This window comes from Lemur catta, chromosome 21 (assembly GCF_020740605.2).
Source record: "Lemur catta isolate mLemCat1 chromosome 21, mLemCat1.pri, whole genome shotgun sequence".
NCBI classification, from domain to species: Eukaryota; Metazoa; Chordata; class Mammalia; order Primates; family Lemuridae; genus Lemur; species Lemur catta.
Window position 1 is genome coordinate 17,994,932 of NC_059148.1, and position 18,057 is coordinate 18,012,988.

The following is an 18,057-nucleotide window of genomic DNA, read 5'->3' on the forward strand; positions in this document are numbered from 1 at the left end:
TGGACTTCCCGGCCACTAGAACTGCGGGAAGTAAATTTCTGTTGTTTTACAAGCCGTCCAGTCTACGGTGTTTTTTTACAGCAGCTCATACTAAGACACCAAACACCCTCATGGCTTGCTCCCTAACTTGGAGAGGCCTTCCCTGACCCCCTTACCCAATGAGGGAGGCCCCACCATTCTTCCCACCTACCCAGATTCATTTTTCTTCAAAGAACACATCCCTAACCCGACCTTACACCGTCCTCCCCCAGTATCCTCCTGGGATTGGTCCCAGGATACGAAAGTCCGCAGAAGCTCAAGTCCCTTATGTAAAATGGCTCAGTATCTACATCCTCCTGTATACTTTAAGTCATCTCTAAATTACTTATAATACCAAATACAATATAAATGCTATGTAAATAGTTGTTTAATGTATTTTTAATTTACATTACTTTTATTGTTGTATGGTTGTTTTTGTTGTTTTTTTCCCCCGAATATTTTCAATCCACTGTTGATTGAACCTGTGGGTGCGGTACCTGCGGATCTCTGTTGTCACTCGTCTCCCCACTAGAAAGCAAACTCCATGAGGTCAGGGGTGGGGCCTGTCCTCTGCTGTGACCCCAGTACCTAGGACAGTGCTGGCTCAGAGCAGCTGCTCACTAGTATTTACAGAAAGCATGAATGAGCCTCAGATAGCAGCAAAAGTAGAAAATAAGATGTGTGAAGTTCAAAGACGTGTAGGAAGATGGAAACAGTGTGTGTGTGTGTGTGTGTGTGTGTGTGTGTGTGTGTGTGTGTGTGTGGCATCAGGGGGGTCGTGCCTGGCACTTCCTGCCATCTTCACCAGAAACTGGATTCAGAAAAATGGATGGGACGAGGGTGAATGAATGACAAGCAGCAGGTGGGCAAGGACAGTACATCTGAGAGGTGGGGGGAAGCAAATAGTCCGGCAATTCTTCAAATGATTAAACTCAAAAAAGCCTGAGATTAGCTTGAACCGTATGAAATTGCCACCGATATTCAACCATTCTGACCCCCCGAAATGACCATTTTATTATGGCTATCTTGACAGTGTGTTGCTATTTTAGTGGCACAAATTCACACACAGCTCATTGCCAAAGAAATGTTGGTGTACAAGCAACTTGGGGGTCACATCATTTAGTCCTTATAAACTCCCCGAGCACAGACTATAACCTACCCAAGATAGTACTTCAAGCGCAATTTAATCCTCACATTACAGATAAGAAATGGGTCACAGCTATAAGAGACAGAATGAAGATTCCAACCCAAGTTTGTGCGGTTCCAAAGCCCATATGTCTGCCACTAACCTGCCATTCTGGACAGCCCATGAGGTTAAGGCGCTAAACCAGCCCCAACTGTCACAAATGAGGTATCAGCCCAGCTAAGTCCCCACGGGGTGCTGCCCACGCCTGCCCCCCTGGTGGCAGGTCTGTGTACTCAGTTTTGTCATTCATTGATAGAAGTAAATTAGGGGTTAGTGACCTGAATAGAAGATGGTAGAGGTTGGGTTTTTATGATCTCTGAAATGTTAGTGTTTTTGCTGCCATGAGAACAGCAGATAAGAACCAAAAAGCATTTTTTCCCCCAGAGATGCCATCTTACTTACCACCAAATCCCAGACACTTGCATGTAGCAGGCGTTACTGGCTTCAGATCAACAAAGCACACTTTACCTCTGCAAGAAATGCTCGTATTTCCGCCGGTACGCAAAGCCAGCCCGCCTCACCCGCAGGTGCTCCATCAGCCCCAGGTACTTGATCTGATGCCTTATGAGGAAGTCATCGAACTTGCCTTTGGAGGAACAGGAGGAAAAACATGACAGTAAAGGACCCTGTGGCTTCATTTCAGCCAAGCCGGAGACGCTGCAAGCTGAAGATCTGTGGAAGATCTGTGCAAGCTGGATCTGGCCACAGACACGTTTTCTTAGGCTTTGTGTTTTTTTAAATAGGTGAATTCTATAGGAAAATCTAGATTTCTGGTATCCTCTGAAAAATGATGAGATCCAGCCATTGTGGGCCCAGAGTCCCACGTGGCAACCACTGGCTGGAAGGGAGTGGTGCTGCTGTCCCTTTAGACAGGATGTTCCCTTGTCTCCAGTTTGCCACAGTCCCCTCCAATCCCTATTGCATCACACTCTGTCCTCTTCACTCCTTTGCTCTTCCTGCCTGGGCTCTAACTATAAGACTTCATTATAGATCATGGCAAGTGCTTGGAAAATACCTAAGTCACAGACCATTCCAGAAGACTGTTCACTGGCTAGAGGAAAGCAATGTTGTTTCCCCTCACCTCTGACACCTGCCTGGCTCAGCCGTGTTGCTCCTGAAACTGACCGAGCGCTGACCAATTCATTTACCTTCTGTTGTCTAAAAAGGAAAACAATTCACGCACGGAGGGCAACAGGCAAGCCTGTGGTGTATTTGGGGATCCTAACCCACTGCCATCTTGGTCTGCCCTGCCAGCCTTTTCCCTGAGCTCAGTGTTCAGAATGATTCACAACTCACTGGGTTCTTTTCTGTCATTGGGCTTGATACAACGGATGTACGAGGGTTCCTTAGAGATGAGAATTTCTAGAAGGCTGCTCAGACTGTTTTTAAACTGAGTCCCCACCTGCAGAGAGAGCACAAACTGAGTAGATGTTGCTGCTTCCAATAAATACACAGAAGACGGGTTGGGGCACGAGGCTCCAGCCCTTTAGAGCCGAACTCTTTCAAGATTGTCTTACTCGCTACTGTTTTGCCCGTTCAGAGGCAGCTTTGGCTGTGCTGACCTGAGAAGCCCAGGCTTGGTCTGGTCACGCAGAAACTGGACAAGCGTCTGTCCAGAATGCTCCACTTGCTCAGCAAATACACGGTGAGTGCCTTACAGGAACCAGGGCCACAGCTGAGCCTGTCACTTTCTGCCACCTTCCCTTGTGTTTCCTTGTTGCCGTGCTTCCTTCATGACACTGGCACTATTGTAAGTTCTTTACTTATTTGATGGTATTTCCCTACACCCTCCTCCCACTAGATTGTAAGCCCCTTGAGGGCAGGGACCTTGCCAAACCCCTGTGCCCAGCTCAGTGCCTGACACATAGGAGGTGTTCAGTGAATGTCTGCAAATGAATGAACTGGGGCTAAACTCAAAAAGTATATATTTGGTAGAATCTGCTAGTGATATTTCCAGAAGAAGGGGTGGGTGGCTTAAAAAGTGCAGGTAACGAGGTCATCACACCACCCACCCGCCCAGGTAATTTTTGTTCCCTTCCCAATTTTGCACAAGCATCTGTCCCACTCACTGTTGGCGGCCTCCTCCGGTTTTCTAACTCAGCCACCAGGAAGCATTCCCTCAGGATGCTGTTCTTGGACTTGCACAGCACCTGTAAGTGCACAGAAATGAGCGCCACATTCGCCGTTTCAGAAGTCACTAAGGAGCCTCCAGGAAGGCTCACAGAAGTGTCCCTGAGGTGACAGAACCAACCATCTGCTTCCTGAGCACCTGAAGACATTCCTAACACAGAAAAATGGGAAAAAATACATGAGGCTGGGCGTGGTGGCTCACGCCTGTAATCCTGGCACTTTGGGAGGCTGAAACGAGAGGATTGCCTAAGGACAGGAGTTTGAGACCAGCCTGAACAAAACCGAGACCCCCGTCTCCACAAAAAAAAAAATAGAAAAATTAGCCAGGCATGGTAGTGCACGCCTGTAGTCCCAGCTACTCGGGAGGCTGAGGTGGGAGGATCGCTTGGGCTCAGGAGTTGGAGGCTGCAGTGAGTTCTGATCACACCACCGCACTCCAGCCTGGGTAGCAGAGTGAGCCCCTGTTTTTGTTTAACCCAGCCCGATTCGAAACTTACAGGGACATGGAAGAGTAATTTGTAGATAGGAAAGAAAAAGTTTAGATGTGATCTATCCTGATATCAAAAAGAGTTCCAGGAACTGCAGCCCTGGCTGGAGGAGGGAGAGACTCAGAGATTTGACCTGTGTGATGCACACTCCGTGGATTAGTTTGTGAAGCGGATGGCCACGCCCCCTAGAGGGGAAAGCCACAAGAGGAACACCGTCTCCCACTTGTACCCAGACACTTCCACTCCTGCGTTATTCACAGACACTCCGTGAGGAGGGCATCGTTAGACCCACTTCACTGATGGGGAAATCTGCCTTGAGCTCCTCAGCAGGGAAGGAGCTGGGCTGGGACTTAGACCCAGACAGCAACTGCCTGGTGGATCCAGAGTTAGGGATCACTTATCTACCCCAAGTCCAAGAAGGTTGTAGAGAAATCTCAGGAAGGCAGGAAACACTCCTGTGATGAACTGTTTGCTTGATCCCTCTGAAAATGTTGCCTTTAGGTTTATGCTTTTTACAAACCCAGCTAATTAAATAATATCTGATTTTGTACAAAACAGTTAACTATTTCAATACAAAATAAAGGCTCTAAAAACCCAGTGTTTCTCTGATGGGTGAGATAAATGGAAAGAGATGGGGAATTTCATTGGCAGCCCCAGGGGCTGATCCCAGCTCCCGCCCTACCTTGTGATGAGACCTTGCACAAGTTGTGACCTCTCTGGGCCCCAGTTCCAGCATCCTCAGGTCATGGTTCTCCTTGCACCAGAACCAAATCTCAGCTTCTCCCTGTGGACCTCACCCTGCTGAGCTCTAAGCCCACCTCTCTTAACATTACCCCACATCCAGGCCACAGGACCTTTGCACATGCTGGTCCCGCTACTTGGAATAACTCCTGACCTTTCTATGGTCAAATCATTCTCATTAAGGTTTCAGCTCAAAGTCACGCCCATAGAGGTGTTTCTGTGGCTCACCTAAATTAAAAATATCCCCCCTGATCCTTTTCATAGCACTTTTCACTGACAGATAACTCACTTGTGTATATATTTATTCTCTGACCCCCACCCCTGACTGTAAGCCCCTCCAGAACAAGCACTCTGTCTTGTTTACTTCTGGACTCCAGAGCTGGCAGCCAGGTGAGGCCCCCACACCCTTGAATGATTGGTTGAGTGAACTGTTGACACAGATGATCTTAAACGTCTGTTCTGGCCATGACATGCTGGAGTTCTGACATAATGTATGGAAAAGAAAAATCCAGAGGGCAAAATCCACCCCAAAATGAATGTCAAGGGTGCTATTTCACAATCATCAGAAACACACATGGTTAAGTTTTGGACTTACTTCTTTCAGATGTCTGTAAAGGAGATCGTTGTTTTTTTCCAAGAATCCTATAAAACATTGAGTAAAACATTTTTGAATCCATCATGGCTGTGCTTTAAGATGCAATTCCATCCCAACTGATTGCAAGGGGAAATGCCTAAGAATAATTTCTCAGGATCAGATCAGAGCTTCTCAACCTCAGCACTACTGGCATTTGGGGCTGGAACATCCTTTGTGGTGGGGGCCGTCCTGGGCATTGTAGGATGTTGAGCGGCATCCCCCGGGCCCCTACTCACACTAGATGTCAGTAGCACTCTGCCCAGCTGTGACAACCAAATATATCTCCAGATATTGCCAAATATCCCGGGGTGGGGGGTTGGGTAACATCATCCCAGGTTGAGAACCACATTCTCAGAACTGAACTCATGGCACACACGCTGTACTTGACGTTGATGAGCTATCATGTAAACATGTCACCTTTACACTAAGTACTGTGCATGTGCCCCAATGCAATAGCCAAGAAATGCATATACAAGGAATACACAGAAACAATGGAGAGGATGCTGAGCCTTAAGGTCAGCCAGCTGAGATTATATAAATGGATGAGAAAACGCCCCATCACTGAGAAAAAGCAAACTCAAGTGCCATGACCAGTGGCACCCCCACAGCACCTTTATGCAAAGGAAGACGTGTCACTTCTAATTTTAAAACTTGGCTTATGTGTTTACTTAAAACCTAATCAGTTGATAATTAAATTAGGGATGAAATAGCATTATGAGATCAAAATCAGCTTTAAAAAAAAAGACATGCATCAAAAATGTCTAAGAAAAAGTGGCAGTGTAGAAGCAAGCTGGCTTCACTCCTCACCCCACAGAAAACTAAATATACAGTGCTGAGATTATCACCAGCAATGACCCAGAAATCAAATATGAGGATGAGGCAGTTCCTGGAACCACAGCAAAGTAAAAAAAAAAAAAAAAAAAAAAAAAACTCAGAGCAGATGGTAAGAGATCTGGATACCTCTCCCCTCCAATCTGCCTGGCACCAACTGCGTAGAAAATTTCCCCCGACTCATGGTTTCTACACTGAAAACTGTGAGATCAAGGGGGACCTGGCAGGAGACTCGTCCCAGGCAGCATCATGAGTGCCTGAAAGGAGAAATATCCCTGAGGACAGGCAGAGACAAAGTGGCAGGTCCACCCTCTCCAGCCCCAGAAACTCTGCTCTGTAACTCGGTCAAAAGAGATGCCAAATCAGAATGGCTGTTCAGCAGCACCCCACTGTAGGAAGTGCGCCCCACTGTAGGAAGTGCATCCCACAGGTCCCCTGGGCACGAACCCCGAGCCAGCCTTCCCACACTGCGGGATATCCATCCCCTTTAGGGCCTCTGCTAGATGCTGGGGTGGGCAGCATTCCTATCATTTACTAGAGCCAAGGCGAAGCTGGACTTAAGGCGCCATCTAGTGCCAAAAAGGAGGCAGCTACCAAGTAGATAAAAGATATTCAACAGGTAAATTGCAAAGAATCTCTAAGCAGATGTACCCAATAAAAATCGAAACAAGCCAGAGAAGACTAGAATAAATAACTAATCCTTCAATGCAAAGACACAGATGTACATCCAAAAGAAACAACACCAAAAGGGAACCACGAACTCCCCCAACTCCCTGCAAATGGACAAAGCAAGGAACCAGAGTCATACCCTAAGGAGATGGCAATATGTGAACTCTCTGACCAGGAATTCAAAATAGCAGTTTTAAGGAAACTCGGTGATCTTCAAGATAAGATAGAAAAGCAATTCAGAAGTTTATGAGAGAAATTTAACAAAGAGATTAAAATAATTTTTAAAAAATCAAACAGAACTCTTAGAAGTGAGAAATACATTTACCAAACTGACAAATTCATAGAGGCTCTTGAGAGCAGAATGGATTGAATAGAGGAAAGAATCGGTGAGCTCAAAGGCAGGCTATCTGAAATTACACAGAGGAGATAATTAAAAGGAACAAAGATCACCTACAAGATATTGAAAATTATCTCAAAAGATCAAATCTAAGAATTATTGATGTTGAAGGAGCTGAGCAAGAGAAAGGGATAGAAAGCTTATTCAAAGAAATAATAACAGAAAACTTTCCCAAACTTAAGAAAGAAAGAAATAGCCAGGTACAGAAATGTCAGAGAACACCAAACAGATTCAACCCAAGTAAGGCTACCCTAAGGCAGATACTACTGAAACTCTCAAAGGTCAAAGACAAAGAGAAGATCCTAAAAGCAGCAAGAGAAACGCAAATTACATATAAAGGAACTCTGATTTGTCTGGCAACAGACTTCTCAATGAAAACCACACAGGCCAGGAGGGAGTGGTATAGAATTTTCAAATATCAAATACAAAATACTATATTCCAGCAAAGCTGTCCTTTCAGATATGAAAGGGAGACAAAGACTTTTCCTGACAAACAAAAACCAAGAGGATTTTTCACCGCTAGACCTGACTAACAAATACTAAAGGGAGATATTCAACCTGAAAGAAAAAAAAACATTAACATGTAAAAAGAAAACATTTTAAGATATAAAAAGCCACTGGTAAAATTAAGTACAAAGACAACCCCAGAAAACTCCAATACTGTAATTGTGGTGTAGGCTTCATAACTCTAGTATGAAGCCTAAAAGATAAATCTATCAAAAACAATAATAGCTATGGCAATCTGTTAAGAGATAGGCAATATAAAAATATGTAAATTGAGACAACAAAAGTCAAAATGTGTGTGTGAAGATGGTATTAAAGTGTAGAGGGTTTTGGGGGTAGTTTTTTCTTAGTTTATTTCTATACTTTTGTGACTTTAGAAAAGTTATCGCCTTAAAATAATTTGTTATAAGATTTTTTGGCAAGCCCCATGGTAACCACAATGCAAAAACCTATAATAGGAACACTAAAAATAAAAAGCATACTACCAGAGAAGATCACTTAACCACAAATGAAGACAGTAATAAAGGAAGAGAGGAGTTACCAAACTACCAGAAAACAAGCAGCAAAATGGCAGTAGTGTGTCCTTATCCATAATGACACTAAATGTAAGTGGACGCAACTCTCCAATTAAAAGATATAGAGTGGCTGAATGGATAAAGAAACAAGTCCCAAATATATGCTGCCTACAAGAAACTCACTTCACCTGTAAAGACACACACAATGAAAGTGGAGGAGTGGAAAAATACATTCCATGCAAATGGAAACCAAAAAGGAGCAGGAGTAGCTATACTTAGATAAAACAGACTACAAATTAAAGACTATAAAAAGAGACAAAGAAGGTCATAATGCTACAGTAGAAAATTGGAAAAAATTCAGCAAGAGGTATAGAATTATAAATATCTACATACTAACACTGGAACTCCAAAGTATATAAAACAAACATTAATAGATCTAAAGGGAGAGATACATTACAGTACGGTAATAGCAGGGGACTTCAACACCCAATTCTCAGTAATGGCCAGATCATCAATATGGAAAAATCAACAAAGAAATGTGAGAGTTAAACTACACATTGGTCTAAATAGACCTAGCTGACATTTACAGAACGTTTCACCCAACAGCAGATTCTTTTTATCAGCACATGGAACGTTCTCCAGAAAAGAACATATCTTAGACCACAAAACAAGTTTCAACAAACTTGAAAGGGTAGAAATCATATCAAGTATCTTTTCTGACCATAATGAAATAAAACTAGAAATCAATAAGAGGAACCTCAGGGCCGGGCGTGGTGGCTCACGCCTGTAATCCTAGCACTCTGGGAGGCCGAGGTGGGCAGATGGTTTGAGCTAATGAGTTTGAGACCAGCCTGAGCAAGAGTGAGACCCCATCTCTACTAAAAATAAAAAGAAATTAGCTGGACAACTAAAAATATATAGAAAAAATTAGCCGGACATGGTGGCGCATGCCTGTAGTCCCAGCTACTCGGGAGGCTGAGGCAGTAGGATCACTTAAGCCCAGGAGTTTGAGGTTGCTGTGAGCTAGGCTGACACCATGGCACTCTAGCCCAGGCAACAGAGCGAGACTCTGTCTCAAAAAAAAAAAAAAAAAACAAAACGTTGAGATACCACTTTACACCCGCTAGGATGGCTAAAATAATGCATAGAACATAATATATAGGACATATCATATATGAGTAGAATAATGTAACGCATAGTAACAAGTATGGGTGAGGCTGTGGAGACATTGGAACCCCTCATGCACTGCTGGTGGGGACGGAATATGAGACAACTGCTCTGTAAGCAGCCTGCCAGGTCCTCAAAAGGTGACGCCTAGGGTTACCATGTGATCTAGCAACTCCACTCCTAGATATATACTAAAGAAAAATGAAAACATATGTCCATGCTAAAACTTACACAGGCATGCTCATATAGCATTATTTATAATAGCTAAAAGTACAAACACCCCGAATGGCCCCCAGTGAATGATTAAGAGGTAAATAATACGTGGCATGTGTCCATATAACGGAATGTTATTTGGCAACCAAAAGGATTGAAAACAGGGATAACCCTTGAAAACATGATGCTAAGTGAGAGAAGCCAGACACCAGAGGCCACGTGCTGTATGATTCCAGTTAGAGACAGTGTCAAGAGTAGGCAAATCCACAGAGACAGGAAGCAGGTGAGTTCGTTACCTAGGACCGCAGGGGATGGGGCAGGGGAGGGGAACGGGGAGTGATTGCTGACGAGCAGAGGGTTTCTTTTGGGGGTGATGAAATGTTCTAAAAATAGACTATGGTGAGGTTTGCACAACTCCATAGCAAAAATTATTGAATTGTATACTATAAATGGGTGAAATGTAGGATACGTGAATCATATCTCAACAGAGTGGTTATTTATAAAAATACTAAATAAATCAAATGAGAAAGACTTTTTCAAATGGCTTGGATGTGAGGCGAGGGCACGTTTGGGATGGCCGTGCAGTGTGTCCCCAGTGGACTGGGTGCTTTCTGCAGGACACCTGGCAGGGAGCACACACACAGGGACACCTGCAGCCACTCACCCTGGGTGCAGTAGGTGACCTCTCCCGCATAGTGGAGAAGCCGGAACTCCATCCAGCCGATCCGCTTTCGGCCTTTCGGCCCGGCCAGCTTACGGCTGGGGACAGAAACAGACACGAGCTGAGCCTCTCTGCTCCGCTGCAACAAAACGGCACCAAAGCCAGACCCTCCCTTCCCATAAACCCCGAGAACGCATCGTAACCCACAAAAACACGTCATAACCCACAGGAACGCACGTATCTGTACGAGTTCACTTCCGCTTTTCTAGGTGATAACAAGAATCCTTTTATTTTTACTACCTTACATTTTCCTATGACATTGAGACACCAAAATACTCAAGAAACACCCATTTCAGATTCGGGAGATGCATGATTTTTTAAATAACCTTTTTTCTTAAATATATCATACATGTTGACGGCACATATACCCTAAGTGTACAACTTAATGAATTTTCAAAAACTAAACACACCCGTGTAACAAGCACCCTGATCAAGAAGTAGAGCATGACCAGTCCCTGAGAACCCCCACGCTGAGCCCTCGCCAGGTACCACCTGACAGCCGACAGCATAAGTCAGCGTTAGTAACTGTATGTTTTATAGAAACGGAATTATATATAGTATGTACTCTTTGGGGTCTGGCTTCTCTTGTTCACACTTGTGTGATTTACCCACATCATTGCATGTAGTTGCAGATTATTCATTTGCATGGCGACTTTTTTTTTTTTTTTTTTGAGACAGAGTGTCACTTTGTTGCCCTGGCTAGAGTGCCATGGCGTCAGCCTAGCTCACAGCAACCTCAAACTCCTGGGCTTAAGCAATCCTCCTGCCTCAGCCTCCCGAGTAGCTGGGACTACAGGCATGCACCACCATGCCTGGCTAATTTTTTCTATATATATTTTAGTTGGCCAGCTAATTTCTTTCTACTTTTAGTAGAGACGGGATCTCGCTCTTGCTCAGGCTGGTCTCGAACTACTGACCTCGAGTGATCCACCCACCTTGGCCTCCCAGAGTGCTAGAATTACAGGCGTGAGCCAACGTGCCCGGCCTGCATGGCGACATTATTCCACCTGTGAATGTACCAATTTATTTTTCCATTCTTGATTCATTGTTTTATGCAATTTCATTTACTTATCCTCTCGGTGTTCTACAATAGCGCTGATAAAGCCACTACCATTCATTGAGTGTTTATCATGGCCAGAAATTGCACTAGGCAATTTATGGAGTCATTTACAAAGCTATGTGGTAGACATATTAATATTAGTATCCCCAGCTTGTAGAAGGGGGAAACGCAAATGCAGTCGCTTGCCCAAGTCACATGCCCAGTAAGTGGCCAAGGTGGGATTTAAAACTAGGTCTTTATGACTTCAGAGAATACGCTCTTAAGGTCCCTCCTTTTTGTCTCAAAGACTAAACTGAATGTCTAGTTGACTTTCTGGGATGATGAACTCTAGATCTTGATCTGTGAGGTGGTTACATACAAATATAAACATTCATCAAGTTGTACATTTCAGATTTACACACGTCACTGTATTTTATACCTGAATTTTAAAAAAGAGACTATTTCCTGCATCCGGACATGTCCAAAATGTAATTATCATTGAATAAAGGAAGATACAAAATCTTTTTTTAAAAATTGCCCTTAAAATTCAAGTTTGATTTCTACTAACAAAGCATACACATATATGAGTTGGTGTACCATAATGATATTTTTACGTATGAAGAAGTAACCATACTCTTGAGGAGTATTATCCACCTACTAAAGAAAATAAATACATGATTATCTTCCCCCAACAACAGCTTGTCAAGTAAAGTGCGTACGTTTCGAAGTGTGCGTGTTTGCCCACTTTCTCTTCCAGTTTCTCCAGGAAACTCAAGTCCGTAGCAGGTCCAGGACGAATGCATTCTTCATCCTTCAAAAGACAAAGAGAAGCCTCATTCCACAGCACATGCAACCACACATCTTCCCTTCTACAAGACAGGGGTGTTAATATACCTACCACCTAGCTTTGTACTTGACCACATAAACTGCCTACTGTAATTTCTGGCCACGGTAAAGACTCAATAAATGGCAGTGAGCTTATCAGATCTGTTGTAGAATACTGAAAGGGTAAGTAACTGAAATGGCATCCGTAAAGGAATCAAGAATAGAATTCATCAATTTCATGTTCAAACGCTTTCACCAGCTGTAGCAGAAAGTACTGGACTAAAATAAGTCACTTCACACAAGTTCAGGTGAACATTCTGGGGGAAGAAATGGGCTTCTTCATCACATGTGCTCAGCTGCTCAGATTAGATAAGGGGACCCTAGAACCAGAGTGACTGGAAATTCCATGACAGGTCCGACCCACCTGACCCATTTTGAAAGTCTTCCCAAGGACACTCCACAGCTGCCACGACCAGCTTAATTAACCTCAATCTCATTTTCTCCAAACCAGTCCTCATTGACCAAGATCACAACGAGTACAGAGCCTTGGAGTAGCAGCAAAGCCCTCAAGGAAAGAAAGCTATAAAACCAGTTGAGTCTAACCTTTCATTTTTCCCAAGTTGTGTCATTTTATGTCCTATTTTTGGTCCTCAAGAATGATACCATGTAATTGATCATCTTAAATGACAGATGAGGCTGGGCACAATGGCTCACGCCTGTGATCCCAGAACTTTACAAGACTCAGGTGGGAGGATCGCTTGAGGCCAGGAGTTCAAGACCAGCCTTAGCAACAGCGAGACCCCATCTCTACAAATAATAGAAAAATTAGCTGGGCGTGGTGTCGTGCACCTGTAGTGCCAGCTACCGAGGAGGCTGAGGCAGGAAGATTGCTGCAGCCCAGGAGTTCAAGGCTGCAGTGAGCTATAATGATGCCCCTGTACCCTAGCCTGGGTGACAGAGTAAGACTCTGTCTCAAAAAATAATAATAATTAAAAATTCAAAAATAAAAATAAATAAATGATGGATAAATGAATCCTGTAGCTTTTATTAAAACAAGAACAACAAATCCCTGGGCTTTCCAAGGAAGGATTAAGGTTAAAAAAAAAAAAAAACCAATAGCTTGGATGTCATGATTGCCATATAAAAAAAAAAAATAGCGACAAAAAAAGCTGGGTTAAGGTTGGTGAGACAACTTGTATGAAGTAACGTTTCTATGCTTTCTCATTCCATATGGAAAACCAAACAGAAGCAAGCATTTGTTCCTAAAATACTTACAAATGCTAGTCTAGCCGTCCACACTAACACTGAACGTACGCAGACTAGCTTACGGCAGTGCATACTTCCTGGAACGTGGTTCCCTAGGGGTCCACGTGGTCTCCCTTTGCCTCCTTCAGGTCTTTACTCAAATGTCACCTTCTCAGTGAGCCCCTCTATCTTACCTGGAACTGACCCCACCCCCAGCAGCCCAATCTTCCTTTTTTGCTTACTCTCCATAGCACAATCCATATATTTTGTCCATTAAGCTACTTGTCTAAGTGTTGTTATCACTGCACGCTTTTAAAGATGATGAAATTGGAGCTCAGAGAGGCTAAGACACTTGCCTAAGGTCACACAGCTAGTAAGCAGTAGGTCTGGGATTTGAATCCAGGTGGTGCCTATGTTCCTGGCAGCTACAGTCACCACCCATTAACACACCTGCTATGCTTTAGAATGCTGAATTCACAGAGCAGCTGGTGGCAGGATTGGGGCAGTGGGGGGTGGGTACAGAGGGCAAAGAGGACCAATTATTCTTATTAAAAGGGAAGCAAACAGTGGTGCAGATGATCCCAAATGACAAGCAAGACAAGGAAATAATTCCTCATTTGCCTTCAGAATTTATTTCACAAATTGTTGTGTGCATTTGATCAATTGTGGATTCAAGCACATTGCTATTCGCATAAGTTGCAACAGTTCAGAAAACGGGGTCACAAGCCCATCCCGAGGAAGGTCAAATCAGGATCAACCAATATCCCTTGGTGCTGCCTGGCCTCCTGCTCAGGTGCTGAGCATGACAGCAGCCCCTCCCCAGTTGCTACCAAACACCTGCCCAAGCTCAAGCCCCAGTTCTGCATCCACGGAAGATGCACGTGCACGAGTTCCTTTCAAAGGTCCTCCCTCGCCACCCCCTGACGGGCTATAATTTAGGCTAAGAATCTAAAGGAGAGAGGAAAACTCAGCCTAAAACTTCAAGCACACGTTCAACAAAAAAGCTCAACTTGCACCTTTCAATAATCTAGCAGATTCCACTCTCAGCCCTTTTTAAGCCCAGGAAAAAGTTCTTCCACGTGTTGTAAATGCCAGAGGAGTGGGCTCTAATTCAATGTTACTTTTCTCACCAGAATGGATATGATTCCTTTGTGTCTCTCTTCCACCAAATCGCAGATGATCTTGTTGTTGAAATATTGAATCGGCTCCCACTAAAATGACAAAGACGAAGGAATTCTCCAAGTCGTATTTAGACGAGCACAAAATAAATTGGTTTTAAATCGGTTTCTCAAAGTTGTTTTTTTCAAACTCTGTTTATATCGAACCTTAAAAAAATAATGCTTTCTGAATATCAAAACAATTTCCCAGGAAATAAGCAGAGAGGGACTGAAAAATAATTCTTAGTACTAATCAGGAAACTCTTTGATAAAATAATATAATAATATTTCAAGTAAATGTCTAGCCTCATCAAGAAATCAAATGAGAAAACATCAGAATGTTTACCTCTATACCTTCCATTTCATATTCTGCCTGTTCTGCTTTGAGAGTCCTCTCTATTAACAGTTGCTGGAGTTTCTCGTTGCAGTAATTTATACAGAACTGTTCAAAACTAGAAAGGCAAAAGACTTAAGTAAAGTTATGCACACACATAAATTTAAAAAAAATTTACTTACCTTTTTTTTTTTGAGACAGAGTCTCACTCTGTTGCCCAGGCTAGAGTGCCATGGCGTCAGCCTAGCTCACAGCAACCTCAAACTCCTGGGCTCAAGCGATCCTACTGCCTCAGCCTCCCGAGTAGCTGGGACTATAGGCATGCGCCACCATGCCCGGCTAATTTTTTCTATATATATTTTTAGTTGGCCAGATAATTTCTTTCTATTTTTAGTAGAGATGGGGGAGGGGGGGTGATCTCACTCTTGCTCAGGCTGGTCTCGAACTCCTGACCTCGAGCGATCCACCCGCCTCGGCCTCCCAGAGTGCTAGGATTACAGGCATGAGCCACCGCGCCCGGCCTATTTACTTATTTTTAAGGATGCTTTTTAAAAAAGAAAAAGCAAAGTCCTTATAAGTAAAATGATTTACTAAATAGATCAGAAGAATGAAGTTCAAATATGTTTGTATTTTTTATGGTTATTCTACTTCTAGGGCAGTCTGTGACTTAGGGGCTACGCAAATCTGGAGAATTTCTGGGGACTGAATTTCTGGGGATGGGACAATCGATTCCAATAACCTTAGCCATGGCTTAAACCTCGACTGAAACTTTAAAAGGGGGCAAAAACAGGTAGGTACTTAAGATGAAACTCACCCATTCTTGTCGAAGACTTCAAACCCATAGATATCCAGCAATCCAATCACGGTTTTCCTGGTGAAATCCTAGTCAAAATGACACGCGCCCTTTATGGTTCGGTCTATCACTGGGTGATACGCAAAATCCTGTAGCTGTCCCCTGAACCGGGTCTTGGCTACAAAGTGCATGCCTTCTCTCTCTCTCTCCAACAACTCCCAGAAGCACCTCTAAGTGGGAATAATCCGCCCAGCCCACTCCTGGGTTTGCAGCCTGCCGGGATCTCATCTTGGCCTTCACACCCATCACCTGAGCAGCGAGCCCTTTCCCCTCTGACGCTCTCCTTCCTTCAGCCGTCAGCCCCCCAAGCCCCCCAAATCCAAAAGGAAAAAGGAAACAGACCTATAGACAGCCGAGGAGATGCCGAGCCAGGTGAGAGCACAGGTGCTATGGGTATCAGTTTACAGAGGACCACGCGCTGTCAGGCCAGCATGGAGTTTTAAAGATAATATACTTTTTTTTAAAGGAACACAGTTTAATATTCTGCATGAGTGCACTGTATCGTGGTCTTCCAAATCCATCTTCGGTACCCTACCTCCATGAGTTTTGCCACATCCACGGACCCCACACCCTAGTATCATTTCTTTCATTTCTAGCTTTGAATCAATCCCCTTTTAATTTCAATAAATGAATAATTAAAATTAATTAAATAATTTAAATAAATTTAAATTTATTTAAATAATTAAAAAGGGAACATGACCTAAGTGAATTTGAAGGGCTAGTTGTGTGTATATATTTTTTAATTTTATTTATTTATTTATTTGAGACAGGGTCTCGCTCTGTCACCCAGGGAGAACACAGTGGTGCAATCATAGCTCACTGCAGCCTCAAACTCCTGGGCTCAAGTGATCCTCCTGGTCAGACTCCTAAGTAGCTGGGACTACAGGTGTGCGCCACAACGCCCAGCTAATTTTTCTAATTTTTGTAGAGATGGGAGTCTCGCTCTTGCTCAGGCTGGTCTCAAACTCCCGGCCTCAAGCAATCCTCCCGTCTTGGCCTCCCAAAGTGCTGGGATTACAGGCGTGAGCCACCGTGCCTGGCTAATATGTTTTTTTCTTACACACATGAAAATATACTTCTGCTAAAATAAAAAAGTTTCTGTGTACACTTGAGGCCATCTGGCCTACAAGCGCTGTGTGTGCCACACTCTGGGACCTGCTGAGAAAGTCACTTGGCACGCCTTCCCGTATGCAGACACCGGAAGTGGGAATGTGCAAAGACCCTGTCCCCTGCCCGTGAGGAGCTCACAGTCCATTCTCACAAATGCTTGAAAGAAACCATGAAGATTATAAAACGTCACCCCATGAGTGACAGCAAGTCATCCAAAATGTGTTGACCAACCTTGTTCACTAGGGAGGAGTTGATTTTGTTGACCAGCCATGTAAATGTCCGTCCATAAACGGCCTTGGCCATTGCATCTCTTGCGTAGACAGAAAGTGCTAGCGTCAGTGGGCATATCACCTGAAAAGAATGACAAGGTATGTCATTATAGATGTAAAAGAAGCACCTGAGTTTTCAAACCAGTCTTTAATGACGAGCAGCAAAGGATGGCTGCCGGGGGAGGATGCTACTCCTGCGTGCTCTTGTTTGCACAGCGGCTATTTCCTGAGTCACCCACTGTTCTGGGCACCGTGCAGGGCTGCTGAGACACAGCCGTGAGCAAGACACATAGTGCTGGCCTTGGTGGGCCCATCGTTGGGCTGGGGGTAGGCGGTGGGGAGGGATGGAGTGACAGTGGAGGAATCACACAAGGAAGAGTGACGTTGCAAGTTGAGAGTGACAAGTGCTATAAGGAGATACACAGGGCGCTTTGAGGTAGAGGTGGGATGATCAGAGAAGGGTCCTTGAGGAAGCGATCCTGGGAACTGAAGGATGAAGAGGAGTTAACTAGATGAAGCGCAGGGAACAGTGTTCCAGCAGAAGGAACAGCATGTGCAAAGACCCCATGGAGGGAGGATGTGGGAGTAGGAGGCATGGAGGGCTGTCACCGGCGTGGGGGGGGGAATGATGAGGCAGGAGACCCCGGCAGGAGCTGGACCACGCACGGCCTGGGGAGCTCGGCTCAGGGTTTGGCTTCCCCCACGGCCACCACCCTGCTGTTATCAGAGGGAGGTAGCAGCAGCCAGGAGGGCAGGTGTATTTCCACCTGGGGCCATTTTTACCTCCTCAGTTTTGGCTTCAATCTTTCTGTGGGTGAGAGCTTCCAGAAGGACCGACGGGTGGACCCCCAGGAGCTGAATAAAAAGAATCCAAAGTGCCATTCTGTGACTGGGTTTTACTTGCTAATTTATAAAGAGCTCACGGAGTGTCCAGGCACAAGACAGACTGCATTAGATCTCTCAACCAGCTGGCTCTTCCCCCATCCCCCGACCGAGCTCTGTAAACCTCCT

The 18,057-nt window shown here is 44.4% G+C and overlaps 1 protein-coding gene across 1 annotated transcript in view; it reads right to left on the reverse strand.

Annotated features, from left to right (window-relative positions):
- Positions 1 to 18,057, reverse strand: part of MYO1H (myosin IH) — a 90,335-nt gene that overhangs the window by 13,415 nt on the left and 58,863 nt on the right. Inside the window, exons 10-20 of the mRNA XM_045534717.1 lie at positions 17,830 to 17,901; positions 17,009 to 17,128; positions 15,629 to 15,696; positions 14,827 to 14,932; positions 14,454 to 14,534; positions 11,973 to 12,064; positions 10,158 to 10,252; positions 5,159 to 5,205; positions 3,274 to 3,354; positions 2,501 to 2,606; positions 1,673 to 1,790 (exon numbers count right to left, since the gene is read on the reverse strand). Coding sequence (XP_045390673.1) covers positions 1,673 to 1,790; positions 2,501 to 2,606; positions 3,274 to 3,354; positions 5,159 to 5,205; positions 10,158 to 10,252; positions 11,973 to 12,064; positions 14,454 to 14,534; positions 14,827 to 14,932; positions 15,629 to 15,696; positions 17,009 to 17,128; positions 17,830 to 17,901 — 986 coding nt within the window. The remainder of the gene's footprint in view (positions 1 to 1,672; positions 1,791 to 2,500; positions 2,607 to 3,273; positions 3,355 to 5,158; positions 5,206 to 10,157; positions 10,253 to 11,972; positions 12,065 to 14,453; positions 14,535 to 14,826; positions 14,933 to 15,628; positions 15,697 to 17,008; positions 17,129 to 17,829; positions 17,902 to 18,057) is intronic.